Source organism: Cetorhinus maximus, chromosome 3 (genome assembly GCF_964194155.1).
Source record: "Cetorhinus maximus chromosome 3, sCetMax3.hap1.1, whole genome shotgun sequence".
In the NCBI taxonomy this organism is placed as follows: domain Eukaryota; kingdom Metazoa; phylum Chordata; class Chondrichthyes; order Lamniformes; family Cetorhinidae; genus Cetorhinus; species Cetorhinus maximus.
The window spans coordinates 62260162-62282175 of NC_135881.1; the positions used below are offsets into that span (position 1 = coordinate 62260162).

At 41.5% G+C, this 22014-nt stretch overlaps 1 protein-coding gene across 1 annotated transcript in view; it reads right to left on the reverse strand.

Annotated features, from left to right (window-relative positions):
* The window catches only part of znf804b (zinc finger protein 804B), a 630264-nt gene extending 610027 nt beyond the window's left edge, over positions 1-20237 (reverse strand). Inside the window, exons 1-2 of the mRNA XM_078538458.1 lie at positions 20223-20237; positions 19423-19945 (exon numbers count right to left, since the gene is read on the reverse strand). Coding sequence (XP_078394584.1) covers positions 19423-19533 — 111 coding nt within the window. The 5' untranslated portion in view covers positions 19534-19945; positions 20223-20237. The remainder of the gene's footprint in view (positions 1-19422; positions 19946-20222) is intronic.
* Positions 20238-22014: the final 1777 nt, after the last annotated feature.

Below are 22014 nucleotides of genomic sequence, written 5' to 3' on the forward strand. Positions count from 1 at the left end.
CATCCCCCTCTCTAACAGATATAGCGCTTTGGATACTGTTGGGGGGGATGGACTCTCAGGGGAAAGCAGCAACAGCCAAATTCACGGCACTGTGGGTGGCTCTTCTGCTCAGAGAGGGGGGAGGAAAACAAATGGCAGGGCTATAGTGATTCAATAGTTAGGGGCACAGACAGACACTTCTGTAGGCCGCAAACGTGAATCAAGGATGGTATGTTGCCTCGCTGGTGCCAGGGTCCAGGATGTCACGGAGTGGCTGCAGGGCATTCTGGGGAGGGAAGGTAAACAGCCAGTGGTCATGGTACACATTGGTACCAACGGCATAGATAAACTAAGGGATGAGGACCTGCAAGCTCAGTACAGGAAGTTAGGAAATATATTAAAATGCAGGACCTCAAATGTAGTAATCTCAGGATTACTCCCAGTTCCACGTGCTAGCGAGGGCAGGAATAAGAAGAAAGACGAAATCAACGTGTGGCTTGAGAGATGGTGTAGCCAGGAGGGATTCAGATTCTTGAGGCACTGGGACCGGTTCTGGGGAAGATGAGACCTGTGCAAACCGGACGGGCTGCACCCAGACAGAGCTGGGACCAGTGTCCTTGTGAGGGCTTTTGCTAGTTCGGTTGGGGAGTATTTAAACTAGTATGGCAGGGGTATGGGAACCCAGAAGTAGGATCAGATAGGTCAGATTCAGATCAGAAAAATGGAGGTAGAACATTAGCTAGGGATGTTGTGATAGACATGGAGTTACAGGAGAAGCAAAGATTACAAAGTGTCCAGCAAGGGAAATTGATGGGTTTATACTTCAATGCAAGTAGTATTATAAACAAGGTAGATGAGTTAAGGGCACAGGTAGACACATGGCAGCAGGATATCATTGCCATAATGGAGACCTGGCTAAAGGAGGGACAAAACTGGCAGCTTAATATCCCTGGTTATTGAGTCTTCAGACACGATAGAGTAGGAGATAAAAAAGGAGGGGGGCTAGCATTAATGGTTAAAGAATCAATATCAGTTGTGAGAAGGGATGATATACTAAATGGGTCAACAAATGAGACTTTATGGATTGAGCTTAGAAATAAAAAAGGGGCAGTCACACTACTGGGAGTATACTACAGACCCCCACATAGTGAAAGGGAGATAGAAGAACAAATATGCAGGCAAATTTCTGCTTGTAAGAACAAGAGGGCAATAACAGTAGGAGACTTCAACTATCCTAATATCAACTGGGATTCAAACAATATAAGGGGCGCTGAGGGAGAAAAATTCATGCAGTGTGTCCAGGGAAATTTTTTCAACCAATTAGTGACAAACCCAACAAGAGGCAATGCAATTCTAGACCTAGTCTTGGGGAATGAAGAAGGGCAAATGGTTGAAGTGACAGTTGGCGACCATATCGGGGACAGTGCTCACAATTCAGTTAGATTTAGCATTACCATGAAAAAGGACAGAGATAAGGCAGGAGTAAAAGTCTTGAACTGGGGTAAGGCAAATTTTGCAGAAATGAAAAGAGACTTGGCTGAGGTGGACTGGACAGCACCGCTGGAGGATAAAACAGTGGAAAACCAGTGGGAAGCACTAAAAAGCGAGATCCTAATTGTACAAAGTAGACATGTCTCCTACAAGAATAAGAGTGGTACTGCCAAATCTAGACACCCACCCCAGTTGTCTACAGGAATACAGGGGAAGTTCAAACAGAAAAAGAAAGCGTACGATAGGCACAAAGAACTAAGCACTGCAGATAACCTAGACGAATATAGGAAGTGCAGGGACAAAGTAAAAAAGGAAATAAGGAAATCAAAGAGAGGGCATGAAGAAAGATTAGCAAGTAAAGTTAAAGATAACCCAAAGATGTTTTACCAATACATTAATGCTAAAAGGTTAGTTAAGGAAAAAGTGGGACCTTTCAGAGATAAAGATGGAAACTTGTGTGTATATGCAGATGCAGAGGCTGTGGGAAAGGTTTTGAATGAATATTTTGTCTCCGTGTTTGCAAAGGAAAGGGAGGATGTAGATATAGTAGTCCAGGAGGAACACTGCGAGATATTGGATGGGATAGTCGTAAAGATAGAGGAAGTACTCGAAGGGTTGAAATCCTTGAAAGTTGATAAGTCACCAGGGCCAGATGGATTGTTTCCGAGGCTGCTGAAGGAAGTCGGGGAGGAGATAGCAGATGATCTGAGGATGATTTTCCAATCTTCATTAGATACAGGGGAGGTACCGGAGGACTGGAGAAATGCAAATTTAGTTCCATTGTTTAAAAAGAGATCAAAGGAAATGTCAAACAATTATAGGCCTGTTAGTCTTACATCAAAGCTGAGCAAATTAGTAGAATCAATCCTGAGAGATAGGATTAACTGTCACATGGAAAGGCATGGACTAGTCAGGGATGGTCAGCATGGATTTGTTAAAGGAAGGTCTTGCCTCACAAATTTGATTGAATTCTTTGAGGAAGTGACAAGAAGGGTTGATTTGATGAAGATAGTGCAGTGGATGTTGCGTGCATGGATTTTAGCAAGGCATTTGACAAGGTCCCACATGGCAGATTGGTCAGGAAAGTAAAAGCCCATGGGATTCAGGGTAATGTGGCAAACTGGATAAAAGGTTGGCTTTGTAACAGGAAACAAAGTGTAAAGGTCCATGGATGCCCTTGCGAATGGAAAGTTGTCTCAAGTGGTGTTCTTCAAGGCTCGGTGTTGGGACCCTTGCTGTTTGTGTTATATATTAACGATTTGGACGTGAACGTGGGGGGCACGATTGGGAAATCTGCAGATGACACAAAGATTGGCCAAGTAGTGGATAGTGTAGAGGATAGCCATAATCTCCAAAACGATATAGATGGGTTGATGGAGTAGGCGGTAAAGTGGCAGATGGATTTTAACATAGAGAAGTGTGAAGTCATACATTTAGGGAGGTCAAACAGTTACAGGGATTACACAATAAATGGCAATATACTAAGAGGGGTAGATGAAGTGAGAGATCTTGGCATACAAGCGCACAGGTCCCTGAAGGCAGCAGTTCAAGTAGACAAGGTTGTAAAGAAGGCATATGGAAGGCTCTCCTTCACTGGCAGAGGTATAGAATATAAACGTAAGGATATAATGTTGGAATTGTATAAAACATTGGTGAGGCCACAACTGGAGTATTGTGTGCGATTCTGGTCACCACATTACAGGAAGGATGTAAAAGGTCTTGAGAGAGTGCAGAGGAAGTTTACAAGAATGTTTCCAGGGTTAGAAAAGTGTAGCTACGAGGAGAGATTGGATAGGTTGGGGTTATTTTCCTAAGAACAAAGAAGGCTGAGAGGTGACTTGATTGAGGTGTACAAAATTATGAGGGGAATAGATAGAGTGGACGGGATAAAATTGTTACCCTTGGTGGTGAATTCTAGAACCAGGGGACATAGATTCAAGATAAGTGGCAGAAGGTGTAGGGAGAACATGGGGAAGAACTTTTTTACGCAGAGGGTAGTGGGTGTCTGGAATTCTCTGCCCAAGTTGGTGGTAGAGACAGAAACTCTAAACTCTTTTAAAAAGTACCTGGATCTGCACCTTAAGTGCTGTAAGCTGCAGGGATATGGGCCGGGTGCAGGAAGGTGGGATTAGAAAGGGCACCTAGGTGTCCTCGGGCTGGCATGGACAAGATGGGCCTAATGGCCTCCTTCGGTGCTGTAACTTTTCTAGGGTTCTATGGTTCTAACACTGGCCCTCTACAAACCTTCCTGCACTATCTGATCAGCAAATGACAAGCTCTGCCTGGCCTGCTGTGTATTTCCAGCATTTCCGTTTTTATTTCAGATCTGTACCACCTGCAGTATTTTGCTTTTGTTTGTGATGATGATCCTGTTAAACTTTTGGTTTAAATGCAAATTTTATTTACGATTTTGCAATTGATAATGAAGAAAGCTTGCTAATAATAACTTTGTTAAATAAAATATGATTTGGAAGATATTCAGGGTTGGTTTCAGTTTATTAATATTTTACTATAATATGGAAATACTACATATCATTTCAAGTTGACTGAAAATAACATTTTTGCTACTTATGATCTAACATTTTATTATGAGATTTATTTCCTCCAATTTGAGTTTGTTTCCTTGAGGAGTTTGTACAATGACTATGATAAACAAAAATAAATTCTGATTTAAGACCTTTATCTTCTAAAAATAATATAAGCACCAAATAAATTTTGGCCTCAAGTATTCTCAATAGCTTTGTAAATTTTATTCAGTCAGTGTAATTCAAATTCACAATTAAGATGCTTCTAGCATTCCATGTTCCTGTGACAGTTTCACTTTCTCAATCGTATAGTTTTACATATACATGTATATATTTAGCAATATTTTGTCTAAAGAATGCTGCATCTCTATTTTTTCCAGTAATTCAGCAGAGACATTTTTAAATTTATTTTAATCTCAATAAAGCAACTACCCTGGTATTTCCAGGATCATTATAAAATCTAAATCAAATATCCTCAAAAAAGGGCAAGAGAATCTCAACACATGATTAATCTGTGGCCTGTATGATCTGATACAGGCAGCACGCATGTTCATTGTCTGCACACATTAGCAGCGGGGCCAAAATTGTAACTTCTTAGCACCACTTAAAGCTTGCCTGCAATTCTTAAAGCGAAGGTACATTGTGGCTGCACCAGGTGGTAGTCATGCAGGAATATCAGTGAATGCATCTTCAAATGCCATACACTACCACCACTGTTTCAAATGCCAGACTGCACTCGTAGCCTCAAACGCTGGTATAATCACAACATATGCATCACTTGCCGATCAATAATCTCTATTAATCAGGGCTCATATCTAACAGTCATATGCTTTCCCTTCACTTCACCACTTAACACTGAAAAAAGCTTCACGCACATCTCACAGATTGCATGAACTACCAGGTATCCTCATACCTAATACTTTCATATCCCACTTCCTCCTCATCCCACACTCTCTTTTGAATGACAAGCTGTAGATGGGTGTTGGCATGCATTCTTACTTGCTCACCTCCATGCGCCATAATCTTACCCTTGTGCCTTTTTCTTTTCAGATACCCAAGGGATCTAACCTGGCCAGGCAATGGAAGGGCTCCAAAAGAGAGAGTGATGAGATGGACATAGCACGGTTCCTTAATTTCATGCTCAAAGCCACCGACTCAGATACTCACACTGTGCATATCTTAGAGGATAGATTAGAGGTAGGGTCTGCAAGTGGTGAGATACCAGTCATAAGTGCACTGCAGCCAGGGCAGGGGGCGAGGAGAGTGCAGGTGTCAGCTTGCTGGAGGGTGTGGTCACACATGGGTCCTGCTGCAGAGGATTCAGGTGAGGTCATCGATGGACAGTCTTTAGAAGAGCACCGATTGGAATGCACAACAAAATGCTTGGTACATTGGGAAGTTGACAGAAAGCCTATGATCCAAGTTGAGGAACACAGATAATACAGACCAACTTTTGCGCAAAGCTCAGAGCCAAACTTTTCCAACATGGAAGTGGTGGCCAACTGCATCAGCACACTTGTAGACCCAGATACGATGCAGCGTCTATGGCTAATGTTGTCACTTCCACTTGCAGCATAAGCAGCAGCTACTCAATATTTGATTGCTCAAATGATAGCTCAGACTATTGCCATCATGACAGTGGATTATAGAAACCCCTGCAAAAAGGCTTGCAGGGACTCACAGCAGTCCAGCAATCTATCCTCCAACAGATTATTAGGATTGCTGAGATATTACTTAGAGAAATGGTGATGGCTCCAGGGAGCACAAACCTGCTGTCCGCTCTCAGGAAGACAGTATTTAGCCTCCCATTACACCCATCAGCACCCTCCTCTTACACTGAACAACTTCTCTTTCAACTCACCTCTCCTTCTCCAGGAAGCATCCTCAATCTTTTGAGGATCTCTGAACAATGGCTTATGCTGTGTATAGCGGGAAGGGCAAGGAGACAGGCCTTAAGTCTACTCAGCCAGAATGGGGATCAAACCCTGTACTGTTGGCCTTATTTTGAACCACACACTAGCCATCTAGCCAACTGAGCTAATTGACCACCAGCAGCCCCACCACAAATTTACCTAACTTCCTGCAAATAAAAGCTGTTTTTATGGGTACCCAGGTGGCTCTTAGCTATGCCTGCCTTTTTCTGTGATATGTGAAATGTTCTTTGTTCTAGTCCTACTTAGGGCCCCTCTTTTCATGGTACATTGATGATAGTATCAGTGTCATCACTCTGAACTGGAAAGTTTCATCGACTTTGCTACTAATTACTACCCTTCTCTTGCCTGATCTATTTCTGCCTCTTCCCTTCCCTTTTTTGAATTCTCTGTCTCTATTTCTGAGGATAGGCTATCAATCAAAATGCTCTCTAGCCCATTGACTCCTACAGCTACCTTGAATACACTTCCTCACATCCTGCTTCCTGTAAGGACTCTATTCTATTCTCCCAATTTCTCTATTTCCGATGCATCCGACCAGATGATGCAACTTTTCATACTAACACTTCCAATAGGACTTCCTTCCTCCTCAGCCAAGAATTCCCCCCACCATGGTTGACAGGCCCCTCAATCATGTCTGCCACATTTACCACACTTCTGCTCTTGCCCCTTCAACTCCTTCCCAGAAACATAACAGGGCTACCTTGTCCTCACCTTCCATCCTACCAGCCTCCATATTCAATGGATTATTCTCCACCATTTCTACCACCTCCAGCATAATACCATTACCAACATATCCTCCCTTTCCATCCCCTATCAATATTTTAAAGAGATCATTCCCTCCACGATACTATGATACAGTCATCCTCAACACACCCTCCCCTTTCTACAGTGCCTTTCCATGCGAGCACAGGAATTGGAACACCTGCCATTCTCACCATCCAAGGCCCCAAACTCACCTTCCAGATGAAATAGTGATTTACTTCCTTCAATTTAATATATTGTATTTTCTGTTCATGTTGTGTTCTCCACTACACTGGAGAGACCAAAAGCCATTTGGATGGCCACATTGTGGAATATCTCTGTTAAGTCCTCAAGCATGACCCCAAGATTCTGGTCACCTGCCATTTTGATTGTCCACCTTGCTCCCTTGTTTCTGTCCTTGACCTGCTACAATGCTCCAGTGAAGCTCAATGTAAGCTTGAGGTAGAGCACCTCATCTTTCGACTGGATACTTGACAGGCTTCTGGACTCAACATTGAGTTCAACAGTTTTAGATCATAACCTCTGCTCACATTTTGTTTTGCTTTCCTTTGCTGGTTTGATTCTTTTTTTCTCTTGTTTCTATCATATTTCCTTTACTGTATTTTTGAACAGCAGCGATCAGCATCCTCCTAGTCAAACCTAGCGAACAGTTGAGGAGCAGGACCATGAAGAGAAGAAGGAGCAAGGCATGAGTAGGAGAATGAAGAAGGGATGACACAACAGAAACAGCCCAGGCTCTCCATGAAGGACATATCAAAGTACAATGCCAGTAATCACAACCCATTACCACTCCCTTTGGCCTAGAACCATGAAACCTCCATGCTATCACAGACCTTCCTTTTGTTCTTTTACCTGCTCTCTCTCTCCAACTTGCTCAAAACCCTTTTTTAAAAATTATTTATTTGTTCATGCGATGTGGGCAGTGGTGAGAAGAACACCATTTATTACCCATCCATAATTGCCCTTGGGAAAGTGGTGGTGAACCATTGCAGTCCATGTGGTGAAGGTACATCCACAGTGCTGTTAGGGAGAGAGTTCCAAGATTTTGACACAGCAACAATGAAGGAATGGCGATATAGTTCCAAGTCAAGATGGTGTGTGATTTTGAGGGAAACTTGCAGGTCATGGTGTTCCCATGCATCTGCTGCCCTTGTCCTTCTAGGTGATAGAGGTTGTGAGTTTGGAGGGTGTTGTCAAAGGAGCTTTGGTGAGTTCCTGCAGTGCATCTTGTAGATGGTGCACACTGCTGCCATTGAATTGGTGATGGAGGGAGTGAATGTTAAAGGTGGTGGACGGAGTGCCAATCAAGCAGGCTGCTTTGATCTGGATGGTGGACAGCTTCTTTGGAACTGTTGTTGGAACTGCACTCATCTAGGCAAGTGGAGAGCATTTCATCACACTCCTGACTTGTGCCTTGTAGATGGTGGACAGGTCTTGGGGAGTCAGGACATGAGTTACTTGCCACAGAATTCCTAGCCTCCAACCTGCTCTTGAAGCCACAATATTTGTATGAGTCGTTCAGTTTCTGGTCAATGGTAACCACCAGGATGTTGAAAGTGGGGGATTTAGCAATGATACTGCCATTGAATGTCAAGGGAAGATGGTTAGATTCTCCCTTGTTGGAGATGGTCATTGCCTGGCACTTGTGTAGTGTGAATGTTATTTGCCATTTATTGGCCCAAGCCTGAATTTTGCCCAGGTCTTGCTGCATATGGACATGGACTGCTCCAGTATCTGAGGAGTTGTAATGGTGTTGAACATTGTGAAATCATCAGCAAACATCCCCACTCCTGACCTTATCACGGAGGGAAGGCCATTGATGAACCAGCTGAAGATGGTTGGGCCCAGGACACTACCCTGAGGAACTCCTGCAGCGATGTCCTGAGACTAAGATGATTGACCTCCAACAACCACGGTCATCTTCCTTTGTGCTCGGTATAACTCCAACCAGTGGACAGTTTGTCCCTGATTCCCAATGATTTCAGTTTTTCACAGGCTCCTTAATGCTGCACAGTCAAACACTACCTTCATGTCAAAGTCAGCCACTCTCACCTCAGCTCTGGAATCCAGTTCTTTTGTCCATGTTTGGATGAAGACTGTAATGAGATCAGGAGCTAAGTGGCCCTGGTGGAACCCAAGCTGAACGTCAGTGAACAGATTATTGCCGAGCAAGTTCCATTTGATGGCACTGTTGATGACACGTTCCATCACTTTGCTGATGATTGAGAGTAGACTGATGGGGCAGTAATTGGCTGGGTTGGGTATGCCCTGCTTTTTGTGGACAGGACATACCTGGGCAATTTTCTAGATTGCCAGGCAGATGCCAGTGTTGTAGATGTACTGGGACAGCTTGGCCAAGGGTGCAGCTAGTTCTGGAGCACAGGTCTTCAGTACTATCGCCAGAATGTTGTGAGGGCCTACAGCTTCTAGTGCCTTCAGCCATTTCTTGATATCACGTGGAGTCAATTAAATTGGCTGAAAACTGATATCTGTGATGCTGGGGACCTTAGGAGGAGGCCGAGATGGCATTTCTGGCTGAAGGTGGTTGCAAATGCTTCAGCCTTGGCTTTACACTGATGTGTGGGGCTCTCGCATCATTGAGGATGGGGATATTTGTGGATGCTCCTCCTCCTGTGAGTTGTTTAATTATCCACCACCATTCATGACTGGATGTGGCAGGACTGCAGAGCTTAGATCTGATTGATTGATTGTGGAATCGCTTCGCTCTGTCTACCACTTGCTGCTTCTGCTTTTTGGCATGCAAGTAGTCCTGTGTTGTAGCTTCACCAGGTTGACACCTCATTTTTAGGTGTGCCTGGCACTGCTCTAGGCATGCCCTTCTGCACTCTTCATTGAACCAGAGTTGATCTCTCAGCTTGATGGTAATGGTAGAGTGGGGGATATGACAGTCATGAGGCTACAGTTTGTGACTGAATACAATTCTGCTGCTGCTGATGGCCCACAGTGCCTCATGGTTGCCCAGTCTTGAGTTGCTAGATCTGCTCAAAATTTATCCCATCTAGCACAGTGGTTGTGCCACATAACAAGATGGAGGGTATTGTCAATTTGAAGATGGGACTTTGTCTCCACATGGACTGTGAGGTGGTCACTCCTACCAATACTGTCATGGACAGATGCCTCTGTGAGAGGTAGATGGGTGAGGACGAGGTCAGGTAGGTTTTTCCCTCGTTGGTTCCCTCACCACCTGCACAGACCCAGTCTAGCAGCTATAGCCTGTAGGATGCAGCCAACTAAGTTAGTAGTGGTGCTACCGAGCCACTCTTGGTGATGGACATTGAAGTCTCCAACCCAGAGTACATTTTGTGCCCTTTCCACCCTAGTGTTTCCTCCAAGTGGTGTTCAACATGGAGGAGTACTGATTCATGAGGGGGAGGTGTGCTAGGTGGTAATCAGCAGAAGACTTGATGCTGTGTGACTTCTCCATAGGGACCAGAGTCAATGTTGAGGACTTCCAGGCCAGCTCCCTCCCAACTGTATACCACTGTGCCTCTACTTCTGGTGGGTCTACCCTGTCAGTGGGTCAGGACATACCCAGGAATGGTGTTGGTTGGGTCTGGACGTTTTCTGTAAAGTTTGATTCAGTATGTATGTCTATGTCAAGCTGTTGTTGACTAATCTGTAGGTCAGCTCCCCAATTTTGGCACAAGCTCCAAGAGATTACTAAGGACTGTGCAGGTTTGATAGGGCTGGTTTTGCCATTGCAACAGAGCATCCTAGGGCCAGAGCATTCAAATTTGTCCTCCAAGGCCATTGGCAGTCTCCTTCACTGATCATCCTTCCATCAACTATTCTGCAGCCACTGAGTAGCACTGTATAGGAGCATCTCTAGGGATACGCATATAGCTGATTAGCATGCGATATAGCATGGTTTAATTTATAACCTTTATTGGAATGTTTATTTTGTAATGGTTTTTATTTTGACATTGTGGCCAAATAGATTCTGTGATAGTCAATGACAGACTAAGATGTAGGACTGTTAGCAACTGGAGAATTGGGGTTGTGATTACTGGCATTGTACTTTGATATGTCCTTCATGGAGAGCCTGGGCTGTTTCTGTTGTGTCATCCCTTCTTCATTCTCCTACTCATGCCTTGCTCCTTCTTCTCTTCATGGTCCTGCTCCTCAACTGTTCGCTATATTGCTGATGGTAAGGGCTATGTGTTCATGATGACAAATCTTGATACCTATTCTGCCATATACTGGAGTGCCCCTCCAGAGCAATCCAGATAGCAGGAGCATAGTTTCAGCATGCTGATGGTCTCCTCTTTCATATTTTATGTGGTAACATGTCATTCATTGTACATGGTACGCACGTGTTCATGGGCTGTGCACCTGAATCATCAAACATGTGATCAGCAGAGCGCCCATGTCGCTAAGTAGTCACCTTGTGTTTTTGGTTTGCTGTGGTGGTTCAAATGCAACTGGCACAGTGGACTACTGCAGAATGAAGGCATTATGGCTACTGTCATGATACTGGGTATTGCTCTGTATTATTTGATGTGTATGGTCACACCAGCTAGACATTGAAGAAGTGGAATCCCTTTTGGTTCCAGTCTAGGGATTGGCTGACATACAGCAGCTGCAGAGCGATGTGCTTACAATCAATGGCAGCCTGCACCATGGGAAATCCTGCAATCTTAGCAAAATCACATGCGCCCTCTGCCTGCTTCTCTCTGGCAAGAAAGAATGAAATATAGTTAGCTCCCTTTGACTCGACAGCCTTGTTGAGTGCCTTTTAACAACAGTGGGCAGCAATTTGTGAGATGTTGCAAAATCTCCAGCTCCAGCCTGGAAGGAGCCAGATACATAAATGTTCACTGCCACAGACACTTTAACAGCCACTGGCAATGTGGTCCTTGCCCTGCATTGACGTTGCAGCTGTGGCTGCAGCAGATGGCAGATTTCAGTGAAGGCCTCTCATGCATTGTTCCTCACATAAGTTCAATTCGAAACATTGCTCGCTGAACACCCTGGGCAGATATGGCTTCCTGCTAAGTACCCTTTTCCCGACCTGCCCTTCATCAGCTTATCCTGCTGTGCGTGGCTTCTGTTCATCCTCCAAGTTGTGCTATCTCCAAGTGAAATGGAATCTAGTGCACTCATGTCTTGAGAGCAAATGGTTTGTACAGAAGCCTTGAAGTCAGTAAAAACTCCTTTGACAACTTCCTTTCGTAGACTTTCGCAACTTGAAACAACCATAAAAAGATTCAAATACTAATAGAATTGTAGCAACAGACAATCGGCAAATAGTTGATGATCCCTTTAGATAGCAACAGTGGGGTGGGGCTTCCTTCCTACTGCTGAACACATGTTAAGGTTAAGAGAGGGCGTTGGCTGGAGCACTGAGCTCCAAAATGGCATTAACGATGTGAAATCAGAATTGCACAGTCATTAATGTCATAGCCTGCCTGCTCTTTGTACTTCTAGAAGACATCAATTGTCCATGCACTCGCGCACTCAAAAATACAGCATCCAGTACAATTCACCCCACAAATGTGAGCATGCACCATGGACACCATTTTGGAGCTCTAAGATGACTTGTGGCACCAAAAATTAGGCACTAATGAACAGAATTTCTTGCCCTGTACACTTTTTGTCCTTAAGCTTTGTATTTACAAATCTATCTCCAATAATAGTCAAACCCCAAGGTTAAGTATTAGCCAATTAATGATATTGCTGCCAAAAAGACTATTATAGTTAATTAAAAAAGGTAATTGAAAATTGACGTTTCAACTGCTTGGCCATTTTAATGACAGGCAGTGCTCAATCTGGAAAGCAAACTGTGATGATATACATCCATGAAGAAAATTGGACACTTTTCAGTGAACCTACATTTAATAAATGTTGCACCAATGTAAAGCATCCACCATTTGCTTAAAGAGGAAGGGGTATAAATCCCAAAGCACTGGAGTCCATGTTGTCTTCATAGGGAAGGGAGTAAAGTAAATAATATGGACTAATATCCAAACCTATTGTGTGCAATAAGCACTCACTAGTAACATTCGTCTGTATTTTCTGCTAAGACTATTCTTGAGGGAGCTAGGAAACACCCACTCATGCACCAAGGAAGTGTAATGGGCGAGGGCAAAAAAAGAACTTGTGCGACACAATTTATTTGACATTTTTAAGCAGTATAGAAATCTGGCAGACCCTGGACAATCCCCATTCATAATGCCCTCACCCACACCCTGAGCCCCAGCTGGCATGCGGAATTTTTAACATGATTTATATCATGCAATTTGTAAGATGAAGTCTCAGCATCAAACCATGAGAAATTCCGACTAGCTCTAATTGTTCTGTTTCCCCTAGTAGTGCTCTCATTGTGCTGCTGGCTGAAATGTCAGAGGCTAAACTGTTTTAGAAGAACACAAGCATTATACCATGTAATGGGCAATGTATTGTTCTGCTAGAAGATGGAACTTATAGTAGCCTGGCTTAGTCCTTAAGGACAGAGTCTGTTTATATTGAATCAGGGCATCTTAGGCTCACTTACATTGACAACAATTTGTATTTATATAGCACCTTTATTGTAAGGAAATTTCCAAGGCATTTTGCAGGAACATTATAAAACAAAATTTGATACCGAGCCACAAAACGAGATAGTAGGGCAGATTGCCCAAAGGTTGGTCAGAGAGGTAGGTTTTAAGGAGTCTTAAAAGAGGAAAGAGAGTTAGATAAATGGAGAAGTTGAGGGAGGGAATTTCAGAGCTTAGGCTCTAGGCAATTAATTGTGCGACCATCAATGGTGGTGCAAGTAAAAATCAAGATGCTCGGGACACCAGAATTATAGGGGGTTAGATATATATTGTTCCTCTGTAGATCGAAAACTGATTGTAAACCCTCATCCTCCCAAGTCAAAAAAGCCAAGAGGGAATATCTGGCTTTCTTTTTATTCAAGTTTTGCTTTAAGGTTATTTTGCAGTTGGACCAAAGTGTGGCACTTTGAAGAGTGACAGATGCATTGAAGTTCCAGGGTTTTTGTATATAGGTTTCTCTTAACTCCATTAATATTTTTACTTACACTGCTTAATAGTGATAACATCAAGGGATGAGTGTGGGGAGAGGGGGAAGGATAGTGATCCAGAAGAATTACCGAGTCTGGCAATGAAAGGAAGCTAAATGTTCACATTTAGCGCAACCACTATGTACAGTGCTTTAGCAACCTACATACTATTGTACTCTACAACTCATCCCAGACAGTTTCTCTGATGATGCTATCAGTACTCAATGTGCACCTAAATATTATATGAAATCTCCTTTTGCGGATTTTTGAGAGTATTGATGACAAGGCTTTTTGAATATATGTTACCCCTTGTTAGCTCTGTATAATCATGCATTATGAATAGCAAAGTTACTATTTTGTAAATGGATCCATTCCATCCACTCTTGATTTTATTTCATAAAAATGTGTATGCATTTTACTCAATTATGTTTTTAAATGTAAAAAATATATTTTTATAGATAGATTGGAAATGTGCAATTTGAAATCTACAGATGTATATATCATACAATGAATTTTAGTACTGTCTGTCATATATGTTTAAGTAATTAAAGTATAAGTTTTTCTTTGACAGTTCCAGTTGTTTCTTAATATTCAAAAGTGGATGGATGATCTCAGCCCAATTCTCAGTGATGTTAAGCCATTGTGTAGAAGAGCTTTCAAATTGAACAGCCTTGGTGCCAATTCATCATTCTCACTCATTAGGACAGGAAATGCTGAATGTGGAAACTTCAAGGCTCTATAGACCATTTCAATATGTTTCATTTGCCGTTGCAAACGGAAGACAACAAAATGTAATTATACAACCAGCAGAGTTTGCATGTTGAGGTTGCCTTTATTGCTAGCTAATAATAAAGAACAGTGAATAGACTGCCTCTTGGGCAGTGATAAATTGTTTTCAATAAAGGAGTTTACAGCCGGGATCCTGCACTACTTATAGAATAACTTCATTGACCTGTGACAGATGGGAAGTGTCTACTGTAAAAGAGATAACTCTAGTATTTAATGGTTATGTTCCCTCTAATGTCACAAGTTACAAACAAAGCTGAACTCTGGAGTGCAGGCTACTGTTGACTATCTACTTTTTCATTTCCTTCTCCAAGAAACAGCAGTAGTTTTCTATTATTGGGGCAGAAACAAGAGTAGGGTGGAATGGAAACCTATTGGCATCCCTTACTTACCAATGAGAATATGATAAAGACTTCATCACTTATATATTTCAGAGGCTGCATATAGTTAAGGGAAAGGAAAGAAGCATGGATAGAATATTGGTTAACTTAAAACAAGTGATATTTATATTGTGCCTTTAATGTAGTATTGTGTCCCAAGGCACTTTAAAGCAGCATTATCAAAAAGAAAATTGGCACGTAGGCACATAGGGATATTGAAACATGTGACCAAAGGCTTGACCAAAGAGGCAGGTTGGGAGGAGTGTCTTAAATGAGAAGAGAGAGGGGTAGAGATGCAGAGAAGAAATTAGGACCCAGGCAACTGAAGGCACAGCTACCAAAGGTGCGGCAATGAAAATCTGGAGATGGCTGTACAGGTGTGGGAATGGATGCCCATTGCTGGCTTTACTGGGACAGAGAGGAATGGAATCACACTTGGACAGTCACACAGAGAGGCAAATCAAAGGAGTAGGACGGTATGGTTGAACATGCTCAATGCCACAGCAAGTCAAGGAGGAATAATACATTATGGTCATAGTCACAAAGAAAATCATCAATGACTTTAGCCAGGATAGGCTCAGAGCTGTGAGCAAGGTGGAAATAGGACAGAAGATTTATGAACAGGGAGGTTTGGAAAAGATGACACAGAGTTTGGAACCAACAGCATATTCAAGGACTTCAGAAAGGAAAGAAAAGTTAGGAATAGGGTTGTAATTGGAGAGGATGGACAGATCAAGGAAATGTTTTTATTTCTATACAATTACCATTACCAGTGTAACTATTTTACATACCCCATTCTACTCAACCACTGAGTACCTAAATTAAAATTAAAATGTTGCTGAACGGGGAAACTGATTGGAGAAGTCTTTGGGAGCCTCATGATTGCGGCAGACAAGCAATCTTCTCATAGGTTGCCAACGCAACTGATTTTTTAATCTTCCAACTAGATCCTTGTTTCACCCACTTCAGTAGGGCTAGGTCATATTTCCAATGAAAACAAGAAGTAGATGATCTTAAAAATCTAATTTTCAAATATGTAATCATCAAAAATGTGAAATAAATGTGAACAATATTCCCCCAGCAATGCTCTTTCTCATGTTAACTAGTGTGCAAGCACATTGTCATTCATGCACACTGCTGAAGCTTAAAGGTTCTGCATCTACCATATCTTCTTCATTGATCAAACTGAAATCATTCATGAATACAACAAAGCATATTGGTTAACAAACTGTACTCCAGTACAACATAATCTGTTTGCTGCAGAATCAAAATTAGGCTATTTCCTATTCCTATCTATATAAATTATCTTGCATTAAGTCATAATAAGGGTAAATTCATTTTTATTCTTTAGCTCAAGTCCACCTACCCAAAACTAACTTGATTTTTTAAACTGTTTTCTGTTTCACTTCCAGTTCCATTTTCTAGTGTAATTTCTTTACTTTTTGGTCCACGAACCATCATTTTTTTTTTAAAGCCACAGTTACTTACACACCTCTGAAGGGACATTTTTCTTAATATTAATTTTGCTCCTTTTTTATGATGGCTTCAAATTTATTACTTGTTCCGTGGACTGTGAATTGTTTTAATGTCAGGTATAGTGACAGATGCAAAATCTGTTACTGCAAGAACATGCAGTCTGCTTAATGGGACAAGGCTACAGCTTGTTGTGAAATCTCAGCAGCAGTGTCTTTAGTCCAAACAAAATACTCTGTAATTACAATTTTGTATGATACTCTCTATAGACAAATAACCCATAATCATTGTTTCTCATTGTACAAATGTATCATAAGCTCTGATATCTAAGTCACATCTTCATGTATGTCCATATGTCCACTAGGTTTCACAGAGTAATTTATATGATAATAAGATTTGCACTGAAGCAGTGACTGCAAAATGTGTGCTTTGGATTTTACTTCATATATTTCGCATTGTTACTAGCTGAATTACAACTTTAGCTACTCCACAACTAACACGTTTTCTTTTAATGACGACATTGGCTGTACAGCACTTTGGGACGTCTGAGGTTGTGCAAGGGACAAGATAAATGGAAGTTTTTTATAAATATTAATATGCAGCTAGAAATGAAATGAATCCCTCAAAATTGACCTCTTAGATTATTAGGATTTCCAGGTTCATATGAAATTCCTTTGCCCACTATTTTAATGGTGACATTAACCCATGATTAGCATCTCCGATAAAATATAGGCAAAGGTTTTCGTATATGTTAAACATTCATACACTAATATTCAAAGGGCTCAGTTTCAAGGCCAAAGGAATCTCTGCTGTAGCTTTGAATTTAGAGTTCTTTCAGACCATAATTAAATGAATGCATGAGATTCAAATTTAGGATATAAAACTGTCTGTGGCACACGTGTGCAACAAAGCTATGGAAAGTGGATTAACCATAAATAAAAACAGAAAATGCTGGAAATACTCAGCAGGTCAGGCAACATCTTAAATTTCTATTATTTTTTAATGCTGATGAAGGGTCACTGAGCTGAAATATTGGCTGGGGTCTTCCAGTCCCACCCACGGCAGGACCGAAAATTCCCACCCAAAGTCAATGGACTTTTGGCTGCCTCTTCAAATTTTCTGTCCCGCCCACGATGAGTCCTGCCACGGACGGGACCGAATGATCCCGGCCATTATCTCTGTTTTTCTCTCTCCAGAGCTGCTGCGTGACCAGCACTGCATTTCCAGCATTTTCTGTTTTTATTTCAGATTTCCAGCATCCTCAGTTTTTTTTCTGCTTTTGCATGAGTGGATTAACGATCCTAATTTTAGTTAACTAGTAGTTCACTTGTGTTCATCAATTATGAAGACAATTATTTAGATAATTGAGGAGATATATCACTGTTAATGCCAAATTCAGCTTAACCCTTTAGAAAATTATAAGATTAGTTTTTGCCCAATAGTTTATCAAATTACAGGTATACTTTATAAAATTTATTGTGAGTGGAATGTTGGCAAAGATGCAATGTCATTCGGTTCAGATTGTAATTCTGTGTTAAATGTTAAACAGATTTTTTACAATTATTAGGTGAAAAAAACTGAATGCATTTCAAGAGTTCTGAAACAAATTTGTTCATTTAAAAAGCTTTCAGTTCAATGGATTCCAGACAGCTAAAGAGAGCTAAGTAGACATTAAAAGGATTTGTACCCACTTCCCCTGCAAGTTTATCTTTATGATAATGCCACAATTCAGTTAACAAAAGCTAAAATTATATTTCTAAATGATTGCATCATTGATAAAATTATAAGGACTTTCAGAAAGCATCTGAAACTCCCAATATGATCCAATATCATAACATATATAGAAATATAAGGCGCTATACAAGTTATTCAGATGGACAAACTGGTCGCACCAGATGCAAAGTATGTGCGGCAATTTTCTACATTTCTCTGTTGAGGGAATTTCAACTTCTGCATCATAAATCGCATTACAGTTGCAATATAATATAACTTGACACTGGCAATGAGAAACACTTGCATGACTGAATCAGTTACCATATAACCCTTACTAAACTACCTTCGGAATTCAATCGAGTTGGATTTGTTTTCCTGAGTGTCAAACACATTCATTTCAATTTCCACGTTCTGCCCCCTCTCAGAATTACTACAAACTGAAACTATAGGTTAAAAAGTCAGGGAAGCAGGCGCCGGAAATGGGGTACTGGGATTTTTTTTTCCATCGATACTGGAGCATCTGAATTGGCAAATCCCAGTGTCAGACAGATGCACGTTGTTTTCTCCCCCCTCACGTTCATTTTTTTCAGACTTTCCAATGGCAAAATTGTTGCAATGTGTGCTAGGCTGACCTGTTTGTTCTCGCAACTTCTCACATTCACGTCGCATGTATTTTATCATGAGCGCAAATGTTATCAAGGAATCTTCAGCGGGTTCAGAACGCAACAAAAATCCACCAGCTCTCTGGTGATGGCCGTTGTAACCTTTCCATTCGGAATGGAAATTGCTCTCCTGACAGTCTGATAATAAAATTGGTCTTTTAACTCAAGGCTTAAAATTATATACGGGAATTACTTTGACAACACATTTGAAAAATTAAAGTACATTTGACAAATGAAGACAATTATATCTGTAACGGTAAAATAAGTAGTAAAAGCACAATGTTTGCAAATGCTTTGAAATAACTGATCTGCAAAAGTAAGTTTATCATTCAGGCACAATCCGATTCTATATATAGATATGCAGCGAACCAGCCGTTCTAATTAACTAAATGAATGTTTCATCAGTTTCGGGACTATCGGACCCCTAAATCATTTCCCTGCTTCGGCTATACATATACATACATTCTCTGCTACCGATTACTTCACATTACGTCTCTTCAGACATCAAAGCAGTACCGAAAACAAAGTGCAGCATAAAAAAAGATCAGTTTCAATTTGTAAGAAATAAAACTTGATTTCAGTGACTGCACATTTTCCAAAAGGCACCATTTACACAGTCAACTGATGCAACTGTAACAACGTTAAAAGTTTATCACATATAATTAACTAGAAAGGAAAATACATTAAATTTACCAGTGATTCACTCCCATTCTTGCACAAGGGACCTCTAAAAACTCCTTTAATGCTTCTAAAATGCCCATTGCTGAGATGCGTTGAGCTGATCACAAGGTAATAGCACGCCATACGGTAATGTGTCTCCCATATGTACAGAGGTTTGACATAAGCAGGGGGAATTCAGCAGCCGTACAGGAAAGTGGAAGCAGGAACCCTATCATGCAACACCTAGACACTGCTTTACTTCACCATCGGCAGGCAGAGACATAACACCAACAAGACGATCCATCGGCCCCGATGATTAAACGACGAGACTGCAAATCCATGCACTTCCCAAAAGGCAGACCATGTGAAAATGCTAATCCTCTGTCTCGGGCAAGACAGGAAAATCCACACTATCTGACAGATGCAGCGGATCACCACTGGTTTACATAGTCAAATGGACAAAAGACCTTGCTGTGAGCAGTCCGTGATAACGAAGTCCCTTTTACACGCTGCCACCAGTCTTCGATGGCTCAGCTTCAGTCAAATTGCAGTCTGCCTTAAAAAAACAGGTATAACAGTAACAAATGGATTGCAAACCCAGAAACTGTCACACAAGGCACTAACAGGAAAAGAATGTAAACAGAGTTCCACAGATGACAGCTTCCAATCAGCAGCACTTTTAGCCTAAACTGACTGCAACCACATTAAGAACTCTTCTAGCTATTTTTTATTCCCCTCAAGTCTTTCAGTTTCCTCCCATCCAGCCATTCCTCTCTTTCATTTCCTGTGCCTGAATTTGCTTGCTTATTCTCTGCCTACTTTCCCTTTGATACCTTTCTTATTCCTTTCTGGCTCGATATCAAGCTGCAGCAACAGCAGCAGCACCCCCCCCCCCTCCCCCAGCTGACTGTGAGAATGATCAATCCAGTTCCAAATAGGGTATAAAGAGGAGGAAACAGCGAACAATCACTTTATCGTCTTACTGCCATTCTCCTCAGTAACAAGCATTTAACTGAATTGTTTCATTTGCTGTAAACAGTGCCACTAGGGAGCAGGCTGGACCAAAGCAGCTCCACATTGCTGAGATGAATCCGGGAAAAGAGAAATCTCAAGTTATTTTATTTGGAAATGTAATTAGTGAAACACCAACACAATTGCAGCATATTATAAGGAGGTCAGCTAAACAAGCTGCTGTTATTTACACCGCCAAAATGTCATGTTAATTATGAAGTGTGTAATGCTTCACCACTGAAGAACACTGGGTACCCTTTGAATGAAGGAACTCAACAATGTACAAGTCACTGTTCAGTCAAACTCTTTTCAGGCTTATAATGCTAATTATTCTCCACCCTGTCAAATCACTGCATGTATATCAAATTCTTATCAAAGTTATGCACAGTTACATCATCTACAACTAATTATGAAAAAACTTTCAAGCTTTAGATGCAGAAACAATATAGATCTCAATAAATGTATATTTATAGCCTCTGTGCAATGCCACTGAAGGAAACTGCCCATTATGTAACTCTTTTGTCATTTCACAAATGCCCTATATTGATGTAATGCAACCGCACAAGACTCATTCACACCTTCGTATTTTGCTTGAGTTAAGCTTCTGTTAAGTGGTTGAATACGGATTTCTGGCTTATATTGCTGAGGAAATTTTGACTAGTATGATTTTGAGATGTCCCGAAAATGCAAATATGGCATCAAATATGAAATGCACAAGGCTGCTTTTTAATTTTAACTATTTGCATAATTATTACAATTTGCAAAGGTAATGGTTATACAGTACTTCTCAATAACAAATTAGTTATATGCATATTCGGAGTAACCCCCCTTTCAAAGAACATTCAGCATTAACTGTAAAACAAAAGACTTTCAAACAGATCATTAATCACAAAACACCAGAGTCGTGGTCTCACTAATAGTCTTCACAAGCATCATACACAAAATTGCTGATTAGTATTCTATTACAGATTCACCCACAAGAGGGAACATTTGCACAAAATTGGCAGCTTCTTAAAGAACGAACTTAGTTGAGGAAAATGATGCAAAGCTTAAAAGGTAAGGCTAGTCATAGCCTTCCCTCTCATGAGATGATTGTTTGCGCAGAGGTGGTCAACTCTGCGTTAATCATCACCTTGTGTGGCTCAGGAGCACCACTCTGGCATGGCAGTCTCTGCTGCATTTGCTGCAGAGGAAGACACTGGGCTGAGAAAGTGCAGGATTTAGTGCTCTCTGTTTCCTCTGGGTCTTCTTCTCGGCCATCTGAGCTTTTTGCTCCTGCTCACCTCTTCCAAAGCCCTTCCAAACAGTCAGCCTCCAGAGGTCACGGCCATCAGCAACTGTCTACCAGTTGTCAGTGTCAATGTCTGCCATCTTCATCTCTCGCTTGCAAGTGTCCTTGTAATGGAGGTATAGACACCCAGCAGGTTAGGACCCTGTGACCAATTCACCATATAGAAGGTCTTTGTTGATGGACCTGTTGCCTTTTTGATCCCTTCATTCATGCCCTGGCATTCCTTGTGTTGAAGTACATCTGCATGTCCTGGCAAAGACCAGTAGTCATTGGGGTCAAGCAGTCTGTTGGACTTTATTTCGAGGGGCTGTTAGTGCATTCAG